General features: G+C 34.3%; 1 protein-coding gene across 4 annotated transcripts; it reads right to left on the bottom strand.

Annotated features, from left to right (window-relative positions):
• Positions 1–7,338: 7,338 nt before the first annotated feature.
• LOC130710140 (putative inactive cadmium/zinc-transporting ATPase HMA3) lies at positions 7,339–16,856 on the bottom strand. Of its 4 annotated transcripts, none has more exons than XM_057559294.1 (10): positions 16,654–16,856; positions 16,041–16,267; positions 13,849–14,106; positions 12,027–12,124; positions 11,326–11,581; positions 11,097–11,234; positions 10,380–10,707; positions 10,011–10,213; positions 9,575–9,777; positions 7,339–9,278 (listed from the first exon to the last, which is right to left on the bottom strand). In XM_057559294.1, exons 2-10 carry the CDS (start codon positions 16,231–16,233, stop codon positions 7,779–7,781), a joined length of 3,177 nt encoding a protein of 1,058 aa, XP_057415277.1. In that variant the 5' UTR covers positions 16,234–16,267; positions 16,654–16,856; the 3' UTR covers positions 7,339–7,778. The 4 variants fall into 4 exon arrangements, with proteins under 4 accessions (XP_057415277.1, XP_057415281.1, XP_057415278.1 ...); XM_057559298.1 differs by having other exon boundaries at positions 10,380–10,590; XM_057559295.1 differs by having other exon boundaries at positions 16,041–16,270; positions 16,654–16,807.
• Positions 16,857–19,376: the final 2,520 nt, after the last annotated feature.

Raw genomic sequence — 19,376 nt, 5'->3', positions numbered from 1 at the left:
TCCAACAACCCAGCACCCAATGTATCATGTATCCAATTAATGATACGTCACATAATGAATTTGGACCTAGAATGTAAAGTTTGATTCTTACCAAGATGAATCGCACCTTGACTATTATAAAATAGCAAGTATTTGTCCTGAACAAAACCAAGCTCCTAAAAGAATTTCTTCAACTAAATCAATTTTGTGCATGCTTTTGTAATAGTAATAAACTCTGCTTCAGTATTGGACAATTCAACACATCTCAGCAGTCATGCCACAACTCCCCCTACAAACTTAATCAAGTAGCCGGAAGTTGACCTTTGGAATCAATATCTACTACCATATCAGGATCTATATAGCTCACATGGGTATGCTTATCACCTCCAAAATAAAGCCTCAAACTAGTAGTACTACAAAAATTCCTCAAAATTCATTTTCATTATTTCAATGCTTTCTACCTTAATTTGACAAAAATCTACTTACTATACCAACAACATGCACTACATCCATAGCTAACAAAGCTAAGAGGTTACAAACTAATCCCTCAAAAGGGGATACAAATTAAATCAAAATTAATTATATTTAAATATTAATCAAATAATATATTCTTCACAATATCTTTTTGTAATTTATGACACTTTTTCTTGTTTTCAACATAAAAATATTCCTTAAAAAAAAACATAAAAATCATTAACAGTTCTGTCAATTAATATGTTATATTAAATATAACTATGTTAAAATAATTCATACTCTTAAAAAAAAACTATAATTTATAATGTAATTTTATTGTGGACTAAATTATTATATAGTTTACATTTTAAGAACACGGAAATAAATAATGATTTATTTTAGAGAAAAAGTTTGATGCACCGACGGTGTAAAGTTTTTTTACACCGTCAACCAATCAGATTTCAAGAATGTGAGAAAATCTCTTTTTATTTAATTTCATTAAGGTGAATTCTGTGGTGCCTCCTGGTTTTTGTGGGTGTGGTGCCTCCATGCCTATTTTCAAATAGAAACGTGACAGGTGTATCATTTTTTCTAATTTTTTCTTTTTCGTTTGTTTTTCTAAATCAAAAATAAATTATGTGTTTAATTTCAGGAAGGGTTTTTTAGCAAATAATTGAAAGTTACATCTGATTAGTTTGATTTTTACATGAATGAGATTTAGTTTGAAGATTGAAATAGATTGCTGGTTCATATTCTTTGTGTTCATCTTCAACTCCCCAATAACCCTAACTTCACACTTCTTCAGAAAGGAGGAACCCAAATAACATTATTCTTTGTCTTTCATTTTGATTCTCTTTCACCGATCAAGGATTAAGGTGCGTTTGTTTGTATTATCTTCGTTTAGGATTTAGGGTTTTCGTTTATTATGAAGTTGAATCGAAAGCTCTAATTCTGTTTTTTCCTTCTGGGTTTTCGTTTCAAATTCTTGTTGAAGTTGAATCGGCGAAGCTCTGAAGCGTCTCATAGAGGATCTTGCGGTGGTGGTGGAGTTGGTGAATTAAAGCTCCTCGACAAGGAAAGAAGAGAGGAACTGGCGAGGCTTCTCGAAGGTTGTAGCCTGTAGGAGAAGGTTTCGGCGACGACGTGGTCGATGATGATGGTTTGGAAGGTGGTGGCGTGATCGAGCTCGCAGATGTGGATGTTGGCCTCTGTTGTTCGCTTGAGTTTGGGAATTGGGTCGAGGAAGACCTCCTCCGCCCCAAAAGGGAAAGCTAGGTCTCAGTCATATGGGCAGACCTTCAATTGTGAGTGTTTTTCTATGGAGTAAGATCTAAAAGAAATTGTTTTTTATTTTTTGCATAGAACAAGAACAACACTACTTGGTTGGATCATCCACTGTTCTCCTCATTATAATTTGAGACACCTATTTGAGCTGCTCAATCTTTTAAGAATTGGGACTTGGTTAGGGGGAAACCGGAAAACTAAGTGGGCATTGGTTTTTCAGTTTTGATTGTTACTTGTTCCTTTCCCTAATGTGATATTTTGAACCTTTTCTTGTACTGTTAAGTGTAGAATAAGATGCGACTGATCTGAGATAGATTTTTGAACTCCTCTGACTTGAATTCTACACAGCTGTCTACATGCTACTTGAATTATATTGCACGATTATCATGGTCTTTTTAGTTATCATGGAGAGAAGCATTGGAACTGTTGTTACTCATGGCTTAATTAAATTGATAAAACTCAAGAGTGGGGAAGCTTATCTCAGTCCCACACTCTCACTGGTAGCTAAAGGTAGTTGATGGTGAATCATTTCTCTTGCAGCTAGTGGGTGTGCTTTTTCTTGCATTGTTCTACTATTGCTCATGGACAGTGTCGAGCAACAGTGTTTGTAAAAGAAAAAACATGGAGAGAGTTTGACCTCACAGTGTCAGTGTCACCATATTTGGCGCTGTTGGGGATGGGATCGCTCTCAACACAAAAGCATTTCAGAATGTCATCTATGGAGGTAACCAAAATAAGTCATTTATTGCACTTTCATTTAGTGAAGTAATCACCAATTTACCAATACAAACCCGATAAGTATTTCATTACACACTTTATTTCACTTTGTACTTCATCTATGGGGCATAAGTATCCACAACCAAAGTACAAGCTAAGTAATTTTTTAAACAGAGAAGCATTGTCACTTCTAATAATGAAGTTCCACTAAATAGTAAATACTTTATCTATGGAATTTTTGTGCACGTAAGTACATAACCGAACTAGTAAATCCTCATTAGCATTTTGTTCTGGTGCAGGGTCATACCAAGCTATTTGAAAAGGACACTATGAAGGAGGGTGTGTATGTTGCCCACGCATCTCATCCCAATTAGAACAGATTTTGGTTTTGTACTATGTAGTGAGCTTTTGTGCAGTGTTTGTTTCTCTGCCTGAACAGATTTAGAGGTTGTTTGCTTTGTTATAGAATTCTCTGTCACTGGTTCATGTGTAGTATAGTTAGAGTTGTTTTTGATTAACATGTAGCTCTTTTGTTTGTACCAATGAGAACTGGGGGATATGATTATACTAAAATTTGTTAAAGGACAAGTTTGAGGAAAAAAATGAGCATATTAGAACCCAGGTTCTCTTGCTATTGCTTGGGGTTGAGGCTTACTGCAAGTATTATGGGCTCAAGGAGGGAAATATTGTAGGAGTTACTTATGGGAAGCAGTTTCTTTTATAACCCCAGAAACTTCAATTTTATAGCTATATTAAAAGTTTGTGGCGGTTTCAAACCCCCACAATTTGTTCAAGACCTCCACTAAATGGCGTTAGCCTATACCACTGACGCTTTCAAAAATACACTGGCAACCTTCATCCTCTGGAATTCCAGGTTGCCAACCTTATAATTCATCACATTCATACACACAACCCACATTAAGTTAGAAAAGGAGAAAAAAATAATTCTTATAAGCCAAGCAATTGTATTTAATTATAGCACAAGGGTAATTACTAATTAGGGTTGAATTAGGGGAAAGACGCGGGTCATTTCCCACTCTTATTTTAAATAAAAAGAAGAATTTTACCGCTAACAAATTCATATATTAAATTAAATTTTCAAATAAAATGTATTTAGGTTATTCATTTTCTCATATAAAAACTTCAATTCATATGCCTTTTGAAAAATCAAATAAAGTTTTCAAAGATAATACTAGTAATATGTCTAATTTTTCTTCCATAAAAAAAGTCTAATTTTTCATATATTATATGAGTATTTATAAATACATATAAAAGATATAAAAAACATCATTGAAAATATATCAAAAATATTTATTTGCTAAATTAATATTTATTTGATCATTTTAATACCAGAATAATTTCAAAGTTTAATTTTACAATAAAGTTTTTAAAGTAATTTTAACATTTCAATAATTATTTGAATGAAGATTTGAAATTATTTTTAATTAAAAAATATGTGGTCACCACTAGGTCCAAAAGTTCCATAGAAACAATTAAATCAAACTTTGAACCCTAACAAGGTCCCAAGTCGACAACCTAAAAGTCCTTCCTTTATGTGTTCACTTCAATTGAACCCTAACCCTGGTAAAGTTCCAAAAAAACAATTAAACCATACTTTGAACCCTAAAAATAAGGGTTCTCGTGTGACAACCTAAAGGATTATTCCTGTATGTGTGTACTTCAACTAAACACTAACTCTAGTTGTCACCCTTGAGTTAGGAAGTTCCACATAAACAACTAAACCATACTTTGAACCCTAACAGTAAAGGTCATCATGTTGAAGACCTAAAATACTTTCCTTTATGTGTGTACTTCAACTGAACAATAACCTTAACCCTAACCCTTGGGACAAGAAGTTCCACGGAAACGACTGAACATGTTCTTCACGGATTCTAGATTGTTTCAGATGTTGTGCTCGGTGGCGGAGCTCTGTCATGGCTCCTAAGAGCGAGGTGGTCCTAGCCTCGAGCATAGGGGGAGTACATATAGTAGACAATCTGACGCTCAAGTCAGTCTGTGAGCAAAGAGAGAATCCACAAGTCTTAGAAAAACTTAAGAAATTCTAATTAAGAATGAATAACATATGTCTATGTTCTGAGTCTCTGACTCTCTACAAGTGTAAGTGAAGTCATTTAAGTGGAGCTTCTGAGCGCACAATTAGTCCATTATCAAATTTAGGGTTAATGATCAAATTAGTACTTAATTTTTTTAAGTGAGTTTGATTTTAGTGACGGATAAATGACGTTTATGGACAATCATTTTTATAATTACTGGGTGCTTTTTACTGCCACTAAAAATCATTTTTCCGCAGAATGACTAAAATGAAACTCATTACGAAATCAATGACTAATTTGACCATTAACCCTAAATTGACTTCAATTGAAAAAATTATTGAATTCAATTATTTTTCAAAATATACACAATATCAACATTTATTATTATTAAAATTTTGGTACAAATTCAATTTCAAAAACTTATTATTTAAATTAAGAAATTACGAAGACAGATTTTATTTATTTATTTGGAATTACTTTTTGGCTTAAATATGTTTCTTTTGGCAATCAAGGTTCAGGTTCTAGCGGTCTCAAACCGCCACTAATTACACAAAGATAGTTTTACAATTTTTTGAGCCACAAACTACCCGCTACATATTGTTCCATGCTACCACACTTGCTATACATTTCAATCAGCGCACAAGCGAGAAAACTATCTCCACCCACTCCTCTCTTCAAAGCACACGAATAAATTTGTCCTCCGACCTGAATTTGTCCACCATCATTAAACTCCTCCCACACACAAAAACATCCCAAATGCTTCAGAGCAATTCCCAGAGTCCACAAGTCCACCTATCATGGTCATCCAAGAAACAACATCTCTCTCATGCATATCACCAAACAGCTTGCACGCATAAAACATGAGACCGCATCTCACATGTATAAGCAAAATCCTGTTCCTCAAGATAGAAAAACAGATTAGAGTAAAAGGAAGCTATCTATTCATTTAGATGTCAATAGTTTAAATATACATCAGATGTATAACAGAATCCTATAATTGACAAGTGATAAGGAAGTTATCTATAAGGGATTCTATCATAAAGGAAACTGCATTCCTAAATACCAGCAACAGAATTACTAAGACCTGAATCTGTAGATCAGAATCTGTTATGTTAGACAATAGAAACTTCTATTCTTTAACTCCCCTGATCTCCAATGAAATGAATGTCAATCTCTATGTGTTTGATCTGGTATGCAGCACAGGATTGAAAGCTAGTGCCTTTGCAGTTTGCACTTAAATTGGTTTCCTTGGCATTGGCAACTTTAGCTCCTCTAATACGGACATAATGCACTTCACTTCAGCTGCCAAGTCCGCAAGTGCCTGGTACTCTGATTCAGTGCTTGACCGTGAGACAACTTTTTGCTTCCTTGATGACCATGCAATGAGAGACTCTCCAAGATAAACACAATTACCTGCCATTGATTTTCTATCCTCCAAACTTGTGGCCCAATCTGAATCAGAGAAGCCTGCCACATCTAAATCAGTTGAAGGTTTTATATGTAGGTAGTGATTTCAAAACTTGTTACTAAACATGACAATTTTATCTGAAACTAATTTTTTTATCAAGGAAAATCAAAGCTGCAAACCAGGCGTTAACTGAAAACAATGCAGCATAGAGCATAGCACATGCTCTCCCAATTTAGAACAAATGATGAACATAAACCTCAACATCAAGAAGAAAAAAAGTTGTATTACAATGCCCTTCCTCTCTCACACACACACAAAAAAAAACCCTACATTTACATAGTTCAACAGGGGCTTCTTTAATCAAATCGGAGAAGAAGAAAGAGTGAGTCAATAATAGAAGCATAGGGGCTTCAACATAAACCAAATGGTTCATCAAAAGAGCATAATAAAATTCCTAAACAGAGTTCAAACCAAACACCGAAATTTTTAAAAGAAAGTGCAATAAAGAGGATGCTCACCAATCTAGGTTTGGGAACTTTGATGATGAACCCTTCACCAGTAGAAGACGACGACGGTGTTAAGCGGCGGCGGCGACGACAGAGAGTTTCAGCAGAGAAACTACTTCACGGCTTGCAGAGGAGGAAGTGAATGGTATTAACGAAGGTGAACGACGTGCTGGAGCTTCTTAGGGTTTGCGTCGGAGGATGAGCTGCATCAAGGCCACCGAAGGTGCTCCAGGCCACTGCGTTCAGAAAAGGTTTCTTGGTGGAGGCGAACAACGGTTGTGCGAAAAAAAACCATGGTTGACAGATGAATCCCAGAAGAGAAGAAGGAGAAGAAGAAGAACAATTCCAATTTCCAATTGAGAGAGAAGATCGATGGTCACTGACTTTAAAAGTTACCAGGGTAAACTCACTCTTACATTTAGGTGAAGGGATCTATTAGCAAATAATAATAACTATATTTTCAGAAATAAAATTATAAAAAATACATTATAAAAATAAAATATACTTGCTGACTCATATAAATGATATAATATATGGGACTTTTCTATTGGTCCAACTAGGGGGAGGCACCATACCTGCATCTGGGAGGAGGCACCACAGCAGGCACCTTTCATTAATTGACATGACACATCCTTGAAATCTGATTGGTTGACGGTGTAAAAAAACTTTACACCGTCGGTGCATCAAAATTAAACTCTTTATTCTTTTTTTCGATACATCAGAAAAAGTGTATTAAAATTGAAAATAATATTTTTAAAGGAAACGTCTGGTGAACCGCTTCTGAAATCTTGTTTTGTCCAAGAAAACAAATACAACTCTAAGATTTGAATTTTAGATAAATAAAAACAAAAGCTAATTCTGGAAATTATAGTGTAAACAAAATGTGTCAAAGGTAGGAATCACCTAATCAGAGTGTGTCACCACATGCAACAAAACGTAACAGAAGTTATAGCTTTGATGTTAACATCTACCAGTATATTAGGCAACATACATGAAAGAGCCAGAAGCCCTTAACATCTACCCAAACAAGTGCTAAAAGGAGTGGTTTCCCTTCTCCTTACAAGCCCAATTCCCTTAACAAAAAACTTGAAAATGAAAAGCCAAGGTGCCCTACCAGAGCAATGTTTGTTTGCCCTGCAAAACCTTCAACTCATACCACAGGGCTGTTTATCCACCTTATTAAATGGAGGTCACAGACATGTTGTATTACATCCAACTACCTGTTCAAACAATATACAAGACTATTAACAGTATGTTGCCTGTATAAGCACTTACAGTTATTAATTTAAAGGGTTCCTTTCTTGTCATTCCACACCATGAAAATCTGCTAAATACAAACTTGTTCAAATCTTTTGCTTATTGTGGAGTCAGCTACACCTATTCTGTAATAATTTCTGATAAGCCTCCTACAAAACCAGCCCCTGAGTGTCCATGTCCATGTTTGGCACAGCATTCTTTCATGTAGCTCTTGCAACATCCACCAACTTCTCTCTTGTCCAAACTAATACAAGCATGCTGCACAATAGAGGATTCCGGGGACTCTTTCGAAGTGCCTTCATTTCTGCAACAAGCACTGACTTCTCTCTCACTTAAACCCTCACAGCCAAATTCAGCAAGCAATTTGTGACATGTAGCCGAGCGGTCTTCACAACAAGAAGAAGCTTTTATTTCCTCTTTCAAACTTAAACAACCATGCTTGGAGGCAACAGGCTCATCAGCGATGTCAATGGATATTTCACCAGTCCCATGCTTCTCAGAATCAGAATCACAACCTGATTTTTTATGCTGAATGCCATGGTCTTTCAGATTTTCACAATGATGGTTCACGTGACAATGTTGAGCAGACTGTTGGCTTTCTTTTTTACAAGAGACATTGAAATGGCTAAGAGAACAAATTGAAGCACTATCATGAGTAACCATGTCAACATTTTGGGTGTGGCAGTGTTTTTCCCCATGGGACTTGTGTCCTGAACAACTACTATGCTTGTTTGTTGTAACTGCACCATAACTTTCTGCATTTAGGATCAAATTGTGTGACTCCAAACAAGCCTTGCTTTCGGTATCATGCTTATGGACTCCATCTTGACTCTTGTCACATCTTCCATGATGGCAGTGATCTGATTCCTGGAATTCATCATTTCCCTTACATTGATCATGACCCTCCGTGGTATTAAGATGCTTAACACTTCCACATAAACTTGAATTTGAAGGGCAGGGTGGACTCTTAGGGGAGCATGTCTTGGAGGCACACTTCTGAGGCTGAGATATCTTTTTTGCATTGTCTGAGCAACAATGATCATGGCTTTCATGTTGATGCTGATGTTGGTGTTTATGCTGGTGATCATGGTTCTTATGCCCGTGATGATGGTGATGATGAGGGGAATTGCCACCACCACATCCATTTTTGTGGACATGTTTCTGAGTTGAAGTTTTACAACATTTTCCTCCATGCTTATGTCCTCTCTTCAGAATTAACATGCTGTTTAAGATGACCAAGAGACATGTTCCAACATCAGCAAGAACTGCTGCCCAAACAATTGGATGACCACCAATGGCCAAACCAACAATCGCAGCCTTAGTAATGACCGACAAGATAATATTTTCGATCACTTTCCTCCGAGCTTTTTTTGCAAGCTTAATGGCTTCTGGTACCTTCCTAATGTCATTTGACATGAGAATTATGTTGCCTGTCTCACTTGCCAGTGCAGAACCTGAAATTCCCATTGAGATTCCTATATCAGCTGTAGCCAATGCAGGCGCGTCATTAACACCATCTCCAATCATGGCTGTTGGGCCTTCAGTTTTTAACTCTGAGATGATTTTCACCTTGTCCTCTGGCAAAAGTTCTGCATGGACTAAATCCAGAGCATTTCCAAGCTGTAAATGAAATCAATGTTCCCATTAGTATTTATTTCAGGTTATATGACTCCAACTGATACATCATACATGGAAAGTAAATGTAACACTAGAGCATATTCAGATATTTACACATAAAAAAATGAATGGTCTTGTGACATCTTAAAACATTAAAAGTAAGTTCAATTCATCAGTCACAGCATATAAGTTCACTGTGTTTGAAAATATAGAATTTGATACTCATACTATGATATAGCCAAATTTTAGAACATAGCCATAATATATGCATAGGGGTTTAACCATGTAAAATCACATACCTGCTCCTGTGCTTGCATTGCGGCTGATTGACAATCCCCGGTGAGCATAGCGGTTTTGATTCCCAATGACTTAAGCTGCGCTATTGCTTCCTGAACCCCTGATCGGCAAGCATCGGATAGAGAAAAAAATCCAACTGGGCTCCCTTCAGAGTATATGTACCCAGTGGTCTTTCCTCTTTGATCTTCACCTTGTAAGGTCGGAACTACAAAACAAAAATCATTACAATGAAAACTTCATCCAGTTCCAGTAAACAGAAAAATTAATAAGGCTCCATGGTAATTGTTAGCTAGAAGGGATATTGAAATGAGTTATAATTTTAGTGTAATGAATCTCTCTCAATAGCAGTATAGTATCATGACCAGGTTTACACTTCTACTTTTAATTGACCTTAAAGAGTAATGTCACCATAAACATAAATAGGGGAATGGTGTTCACCTGATTCAGACCCTGCTCTTGTGGCAATTTTTTTGTTACCAATGAAAAGAACTCTCTCATCAATTTTCCCTCTGATTCCTTCTCCAGGAAAATTTTCAAATTCAGTCACCTTTTCTGGCTTTAGTTCAATAGAGAGAGACCTTCCATAATCAACCATTGCTTCCGCCAATGGATGACTTGACTTGCTCTCAATGCTTGACACCCTGAAAAGTTGAATTTGTTGAACTTATTATCCAACCATCTATTTGATCCATATTCAAAATAAGCTTAAAAAAATTCCTAACAAGATCTATCACCATAATTCACTAAATTGAATATGCATTTCAAGTAAAGATTGACAAATACAAAGGATGAAGAAACAATCCTTACCAGTAAAGCAATGTGCTCAAATCAATGTCATCTGAAAGGGATTGAAAACTTGTCACCACAAATTCACCCTTTGTTATAGTGCCAGTTTTGTCAAAAGCCATGGTCTTAATTTTGGCAAGTGTCTCAAGATTTTCACCCCCTTTGATGAGAAGACCCGATGTAGCTGCTTTAGTGTAGGCACAAAAAGTTGCAACTGGTGTTGAAAGTACAACTGCACATGGGCATGCACTCACTAAGATCACTAGTGCAAAATGAAGCCAGTGCTTCTCATTATGCACTTTAAACACTAATGGAATTACAGCTACAAGAGCTGATATGACTACCACAGCTGAAAATATTACCAGAAAGAAATTAGGACAGTGAAACTGAATAAAGGCAAGAAAGGAATAAAAAAGGAAAAGAAAAATATATTAAAGACCTATATAGCATCGACTCTGACACGACACTAACACCACGACATATGGCTAACCTCCAAAAAGTAGAACACCACTTATTCAAAGTCAAGACATGTTCATCTCTTCACAACGAAAACATAAAAACAATTTTCTAAGCTCTATGACAACCAGCTACAGAAAAAAATACACTATTTTGGTCTAACAAGTGTCGTGTCGGTGGTGGTGTCAACACCGTCACTCTTCATGGGTGAAGACTGTGATTGTAGATTAAACTTTTCAGGCTCAAGAGTGATTAAAGCAAATAGTCTTGAATTTAACTAACCTGGGGTATAAAACTTGGCAAACTTGTCAATCAATCTCTGAGTGCTGGTTTTACTGTTCTGAGCATCTTCCACAAGCTTTGCCATTTTAGCAACCACACAATCTTCAGCCAATGCAGTGGTTTTCACACTAATATAGCCTTTTAACCAATAAAAAGAAACATTAGTTTCACCAATGATACATATTTTCTCTTTTACCAATGATACATATATTGGAGATGAAAAGTTTACCATTTAAATTGATGGTGCCAGCCCAGACAGTAGAATCCCTTTGCTTGGCTACTGGGAATGATTCCCCAGTCAAATGTTTTTCATCAACTTCACAGTTTCCATCTGAAACAACCCCATCAATGGGTATCACCTCCCCTGCTTTAACTGCAATGATGGTGTTAACTTTCACTTCATCGGCATCCACAACTTCTCCTGTTTCAGCTATGACTGCTTTTTGAGGAGTTATGTTCATCAGTGATGACATTACTGCATTTGCCTGAATTCACAAAAATTGCAAATTTAAGAAGGTTTCCAATGCTGAATGTCAGAATTGAAGCAGAGGACCCTGCTTTTGTATTCTACAGCTAGAGGAGAAAATCACATGCAAACACAATACCAAAATGGACCAATTCATTGAGAATGTAAAATCAGTAAATCCCACTTTTTTCATAATTTTGTGTGAGCAATAAGGAAACAAGACTATGATTTTGACAGCTCAGAATTGTTCACAGTTGTGACAAACATTATACATGATTCTAATGGTAAAAAAAATGGTATGATTTTGAAATAATGTCATTTAAGTTATACAATAAGAAGCATCACCACTCATTTGATTAAGGCTTCACTGTATAATCTGGATCCACTAGTCTCTTGATAAATTAAAGAACAATACTAGAACTAGTGTTAACTGTTAAGCTTGAAAAATGAAATAACAAAAATACCTTGTAGCTTGCCCTTGTTTCTAGCCATTCTGCAATTGAGAATAGGAAAACAATGGTGGCGGCTTCCAAATAATCATTCATAGCAATTGTGCCAATCACTGTCAAATTAAAACACATTCAGTGGAACTGCAAATTAAAAATGCGTGGATGTTTTAATGATATCTTTAATGATTAATACATAAAGTTAACTATGCTCTAGTTAAACATAATTTTCTCATTTTAGATTTTTAGAGGTGTACATAGCCTGTTGTGGATGAATAATCTGAAGCAGGTTAAATATGTAACAAATATATTACATGCTTAACAAATAAATTGAAGACTTGACTTCACTGTATATGTTAATGTTTTTGAAAAATAAGGTCTTAATTATATTAAAGAAAACATCTTGAAAGAATTATTTTTATATGAGCATGCAGTGTCTATACTCTACAGTCACAAATCACAATCAAGCAAAAGTTTTAACTTAATATTAAAATAACTTGGCCCCAAAAAAATATTAAAATAACTTTAACACAACTTTTAATGTAAATTTTTTAATTTTAATATATCCTTGAACTTTCAAAAAAATTGCATCAACTCATATGCACTGTTAATTTCTCTACTTAATATTTGAGTATGTACACTACTTAAGAATTTCTCATCCAATTTGATTCCATCCTGGCATCACAAAAAGAAGTTAAAAACATCTTTGGTACCTGTGTCTTCACATGTTTAATAGATTACTACTAAGTAGCTAAGACATTCTAGAGGTCAAGCTTGACGCTTTCACATGAATTATAATACAAGGAGAGAGCCAGAATAGGCAACAAGACAGAAGAACTACTGCGAAGGACCGTTTCATTTAACACTTTTGTTTCTTAAAAAATGAATTTTGGATAGCATGTCAGTTTTATGAGCAAACGGCAAAGTTATTAATTTCCTTCTGGGAAAAGGCAGGCACGGATAAGTATGAGTATAGATGGATTTTCTTCTTCACAAGTCAATTTTGACACATTTTTTGCAAAATTCAAATTCTGTGGAGTTTTAGTGTTTTACATATAGAGAGTTTCATTTTTTTAGTTTTTATCTCTTATCAAAGGATAAGATTGCGGACAAAACATAAAAAAGCTATATATATCTTTCTTTTGAGTAAAAAAGACTTCTAAATTAAAATGGATTTAATTTTTATATATTGAGTTTACAGTTAATTATTTTACACCATATCCAATTATATCGTGTCATATTTTTTCTAGTACTTTCTTATTTATTTTATGATAGGGAAAAATACATAGTTGCTAGTGTAATTAAATTTTACTTTTTCTAGTATTTTCTTATTTACCCTACTAACCAATTAAATTTTAAAGATGGGCTAAAAAAATTAATTTAATTAGTTGATGTGATACATTTTAAAAATATGATTGACCAGCAGGCATATTCTACCCTTTCACATTATTTATTAAATTTTCTCAATTTAAATTCTAAAGGGGGAGGCATAAAAGAAAGAAAAAAAGTCAAAGAAGAAAAAAAGCCCTTTGTTCCCTTGTTAAAGTCATAGAAAATCATGCATATTGTTATGAACATTAATTTTGTAATGAGATTGTCTAAATTACCTATAAAAGTAATTTAATTTAATCTCTTCTTAGTAGATCAATAAAATCATTTATAAAAAATATTAAATTTCTTAACCACTTGTCTTAAATTCTATTAATGCACTTAAAATGGGACACGACCTTTTTTATAATTGCTCAAATTAAAAGACTCACTAGAACTATCATATTGCATGTATACTTCTATAATATAAGCACTAAGAAATAAGCATTAGAAAGTGCAATTGGTTAGTTACCTGCTATAATCATGAGAATGTTGATGTCAAGTCTTGCGTTCCGAAGTGAAGCAAAAGATTTTAAGATAATTGGGAATATGCCCGCAGCAACTGCTCCAAGTGCCAGAAATTTCAGTGGAGAATAAACATACTTGAGAAACGAAAGCAAAAGTAGCAACCCAGAAGCAATTGAATATGGACTTGGCCATCTCTTTTGGTGCTTTTCATTCCCATACACTCTAGCATTCGCTTCTAGCCTTGCTTGATTCAGAGCCTTAACTGTCACCACAACAACAATAATTTTAACTTTTAATTTCACTTTACAGAACCGGATTAAATTATAAGAAGGAGAAAATTTTACGGACCAAGAGATCATTCCCACATATATTCTCACAAATCACAATCTCAATATTTCACATGTATGATTGCGGAACATAAAAAATTAATTACATATTAATTGCATTTAAGATTGCAGGAAACAATTTATACATTTTGCAATTATAAATTCGAAATATTGAAAAAAAGGTGGTGAGAATAAGTAAAGGAGTTACGTACCCCAATAGTTTTGTCCTATTAGCTATTTGAGGAAACAACGTCTAACTAGAAATAATATGTAGAAAACAAGCTCATGAATAATAATAAAAAATTAATTCACCAAAGGAAACATTATAGTTTTTTAATAGGAACAAATTAAATACGACATTTAAATATTTTACATAGAAAAGCTTTGGGTTTAGTTCATGAATGTGATCGATGGCTTAGTAGAGTGAAAGGAACTCCCTATCTTCATTCATAAATTAGTGCAGAAATGCAAAAAAATGACCTTTTCCATCTTGGTGACCCACTAGAGTCACAAGTGGGGCCCACCAACATACTTCTTTTTATTCAAGCTATATATGAATGAATGCGATGGATTTAGTTATATATAGTAGCTATATTGTAGCGTAATGTGTTATCAAACTTATATAGTATCTGATGATGAAATGAAATCAGAATAGAAAGATGGAAAAATGATTTAATTGCAACAAAAAAAATGTTAATTTTTTATAACTATGGTATAAGAGCTAGGGGCTAAAGAGAGCACAATGTTTCAACTTTCAGGTCCCCGAATTCAATATTTTTATTACAAAAATTCAATTATTTTGTATTTCTTTCTTATCTTATAAATATTTATATATTAGTACCATATTTGTTCTTGTTCAGTCAATTTATGATGCAGGAATCAGGATGCTAGAATGGGGATGTAATTGGTATCAAGTACTCTAATAATGCATTTACTACTTCAATCGTCATTCCTCTGTCCAGGTGAGAAAGTAAGATAATTGGGGCATTTCGTTTTTTTTTTCACTATAATGTATCTTAAATATGAATTACTTGATTATGTGGTTAGAAGTTTCATAATCACTTCTAAGAAGAATTTATAAAAATGCAGCTTCTTTTTGGATTCCATGTCACTCCACCCCATCTAAACCGCCATTGCGCATTTTTAAAAGCAAAAGCATGCTTTGTGCAAAAAGATGATTGTAGTGCTCAATCTTATTTCTTGGAAGAAAAAGATCATGACGCAAAAGCCATACTTTCTTGTCCTAACTTTTGACACCGTTAGAGACATTGAATAAATTACTAATTAATTGTAAAAAAATTCTCAAAAAAAACATTTAATTATATAAAAATAAGGGAGAACCTAATATGCATCATTTTTAGGTGGTGTAATTTTACACCACCTACTTTGACTGGGTATAGCAGGTCAACACATTATATTTTTTAAGAAAAAACATCATTAAAAATTTGTCATATATTAAATATCTTTAAAAAAAGATGTGTTGACCTGTTATAGTAGGTTAAAAAAAGTGGTCTAAAATTAGACCACTTTAAAAGTAGCCCACATTAGGGGTCACCTAAAAATAAACTACAAAATTAAAGTTTCTCCCAAAATGAAGTTATGTAATGACACTTAATTTCCTGCTTAACAAGTATATTAGAATTTGAGACACTCAAAAAGCTAGTTTTATGGTGACAATTGTTATACCATATTCGGTGGTATCTCTAGTTTAATTTGTGGTGAAATTTGTTATACCAAATTTGCATTGATTCTCTCCCTCCCATGTGATAAACACAAAGTTGGTGGATGAAAAAAACAGAGTAACACACACACAAGATGGTTAAAACTTAAAATCATGATGATGATGGAGGAGGAAGAAGAAGAATCTTACCAATCTGGAGCTGAGAAATGATGAGACCGTCATGAACAACGATGACGGTTCGTGATGGTACGATGACAGAAACCTCTTTGATTCCTTCCAGAGGTTTCAGGATGCCCTCAATAAGCGGCACCTCAGAAGAACAACACAAACCCAAAACATCGAAGTAGCTTTTCTGCAGCTTCTTCTTCTCCTGGGAAGCCATCACTGCCACAAAATTTGCTACAGAATCAGATCACCTGCTACACAATTTCCCACAAATGACCCAGATCAATTCAGAGCCAAAATGAAGCTCTTTTTCAATTCAAAAGGCAAATTCTGAAGAAAAACTTTGTGACTTTGGTGTCTGAAAGAGCAAGAAATTTCATAAAAACAAAAGGGTCACTGAGAAGTTGAGAGGGAATGATTGAGAGAAGGGGAAATGGAGCTGATGAATCACAGGGAGGAAAGAGAAAAAAAAGGTGACAGGTTTCAGAAAAACAGAACAGGGAAATGAAAAGCGTGTTAAATAATTAAGAACGTTTCATAAATAAAAGTGTGTGTTTCGTGTGTGAGTGAAAGTGTGAAACATTGTGGAAAGTTTGGAAGAGAAACGTTTTAGGATTGAAGTGAATTATTATCATACCTTGTGATAATGTGATGATAAAGAGAAATTTGGCGAGGCTAATGGTGTGAAGTGGTGAAGGAGATTGCCATCTTAAGTAGGCCAAATTCTGAGTGGGGGGTATTGGGGTAGAAAAGGGAAAGAATAAAATCTGCACTAACTAGAGATTTGGAATTTGGGATAGAAGAGAGAAAAATGTTAGGAAATCGAAAAAATTCATTAATTTTTCTTTCTCTTTGTCAGAAGTTTTATTTTATTTTATTTTATTTTGGGTCTTCCTCTCGTGTCAATATAGGACAAGGGCGGTAGTGGAGGATCAATAAAATTAATGGAATCCACCTATGAATCCATTTTTGGTTTTTTTTTTTTTTCTTTTGATTATTTACAGTAAACTTAAGGGTCCGTTTAGTGACCAGGACATGATAGGATAGGACAAGATAATATTCATATCATGTTATTATCTGTTGTTTGTTGCGTCAGCATGATAGGATAACACTATCATGTCTCATATCCTATCTTGTCAATCATGTGTAAAAGTTATCATGAGGGGAGCTAGGATAGAACAGGATAGGATACCCGTTATATATTTTCTTTCAGTATCATAACTCCAAATTAATTTATTTTAATATTATATAATTTATAATTTATAATAATATTAATTAATAAAATATAAAAATATTAATTTAACTAAAATAAAAAATAAATAAAATTATTATTCATAAATAGTAAAATACTACTCACTTACAAATATTAATTTAATAATAATAATAGACTAATTTAATATTTTTATCTCCTATTATTTAAAAATTAATTATCTACTTATATAATAATTTAAATATAAAGTATTTTTGAAATAATAATATTTTTAATTTGGTTAATTTTTATTGTTTATCACGTGTCACAACTAAGTGAAAACCATTGATTACAAATATTGATTTTTTTAATAGTAATAGATTAATTTTTTATTTTCATCTCCTATTATTTAAAACTACTTATAAATTATTCTTAATTTTAAAAGTACTTCATATTTAAATTATAAATTTATAATTTAAATATAAAGTACTTTTGAAATAATAATATTCTTAATTTAGTTAACTTTTATTGTTAGTTATCACGTGTCATGACTAAATGAAAACCAATTTGTTAACGGCATAATTTTATTTACAATATATGCTATCTTCAAAACAATAAAATAGGCTAATTAATAAAATTTAAATTAATTTTATTTATTTTAAAATATAGTCTCATTCGTGAAAATGTAAATAAATTAAATTTAATAGAATGATCAATTTTTAAATGTATTTTTTATTCAAATATAAATCTGATACATTTTTCTTTATCATATCATATCCTTATCATATGCACCTCAAACACATGATATGATAAGAGTATTCTGCTCTTATCTTAACCTGTTGATATCCTGTTCACATATCATATCATATCATATCATATCATATCATATCCTAACCACCAAACGAGCCCTAAACGTGGTAAATAACCCAAAATACAGGTTCATGTAGCTTCTTTCATTTACTTCAACGGTGACATTCATTCATCACGTGGGGCATGAAATTTATAGTTTAGTTTAGGGTCTGTTCGGGGTAGTTGCGAGTTTTCAGTTTTTGGTTTTCAAATGCAATTTTAAAAACAAAACGTGTTCGGCAAAAATGGAGCTGAAGTGAGTTTTTATTGATTTTCAAAACCATTTTAGCCTGTTTTTTAAAACCACAAAATATGGTTTTGTGATTATGGCTTTTAGTTTCAACAGCATGTAACTTAATCACCATCACCACCCACCGCCATCACCACCACAACCACCTTCACCACCACTACCGCAGTCGCCACCACCACCACCACCGTGCCCGCCACCACATGCATCCTCCACCCATGTCACCAACATGATCATCACCATCGTTGTCGCCATCATCGCCGCCACCGTCGCCGCGTCCACCGCCACCACCTCCACATGCGTCCTCCACCCGTGCCACTGCCGCCACCACGGCTTTCACATTGTCACGTGCGCCACCACCACCCCCATCCTCATCGTTGCCACCACTACCACCACAACCTCCAACACCACCACCATCGCCGACTCCACTACAACCACCACCACCTCCACCACCACATCGCTGCCACCACCATCATCATCATGAACACCAGGTAACACCTCCTCCACCACCACATCTTCATTGCCACTACAATCACCACCACCACCTTCGACGTTGGCACCACCACCTGCACTATTACTTCCACTGGCATCACCACCCCCAACACGGCCACTGCCCCCACCTTCCACCACCACTGTCGCTTCTGCCACCACCACCCTCCACCACCATAACCGCCATTGTCACTGTCATTAGGTAACATCAAAACTCTACCACCGCTGCTATCCAACACTTCTATTATCGTGTCACCACTACCACTCATTGTCGTGAATTCATAAAGTTAATAATTGTTGTGACTATTGTGAATTTACAAAGTTAAAACAAAGTATTTTAAAACTCAAAACCACAAAAAAAAAAAATTTATAAAACTCTAAACTAGTTTTATTTTTTAAAAATTTCAAAACATAAAACCAAAAACCACCCGAACGGGGTGAGTGGAAACTATATGGTCTTGCAACACACAACAACAAAAGAAATGATAAAAAATCAAAGAAATAGTAGAAAAACAAAGGAAATAAAATATTTATTTTGAATCATATATGAGTAAAATTTACTCTAAGGAAACATTAAAATTAATTT

The sequence above is a fragment of the Lotus japonicus genome, chromosome 4, assembly GCF_012489685.1.
Source record: "Lotus japonicus ecotype B-129 chromosome 4, LjGifu_v1.2".
NCBI lineage: Eukaryota > Viridiplantae > Streptophyta > Magnoliopsida > Fabales > Fabaceae > Lotus > Lotus japonicus.
Note: the sequence above shows the minus strand (reverse complement) of the source record. Positions and strands in the feature narration are given on the sequence as shown.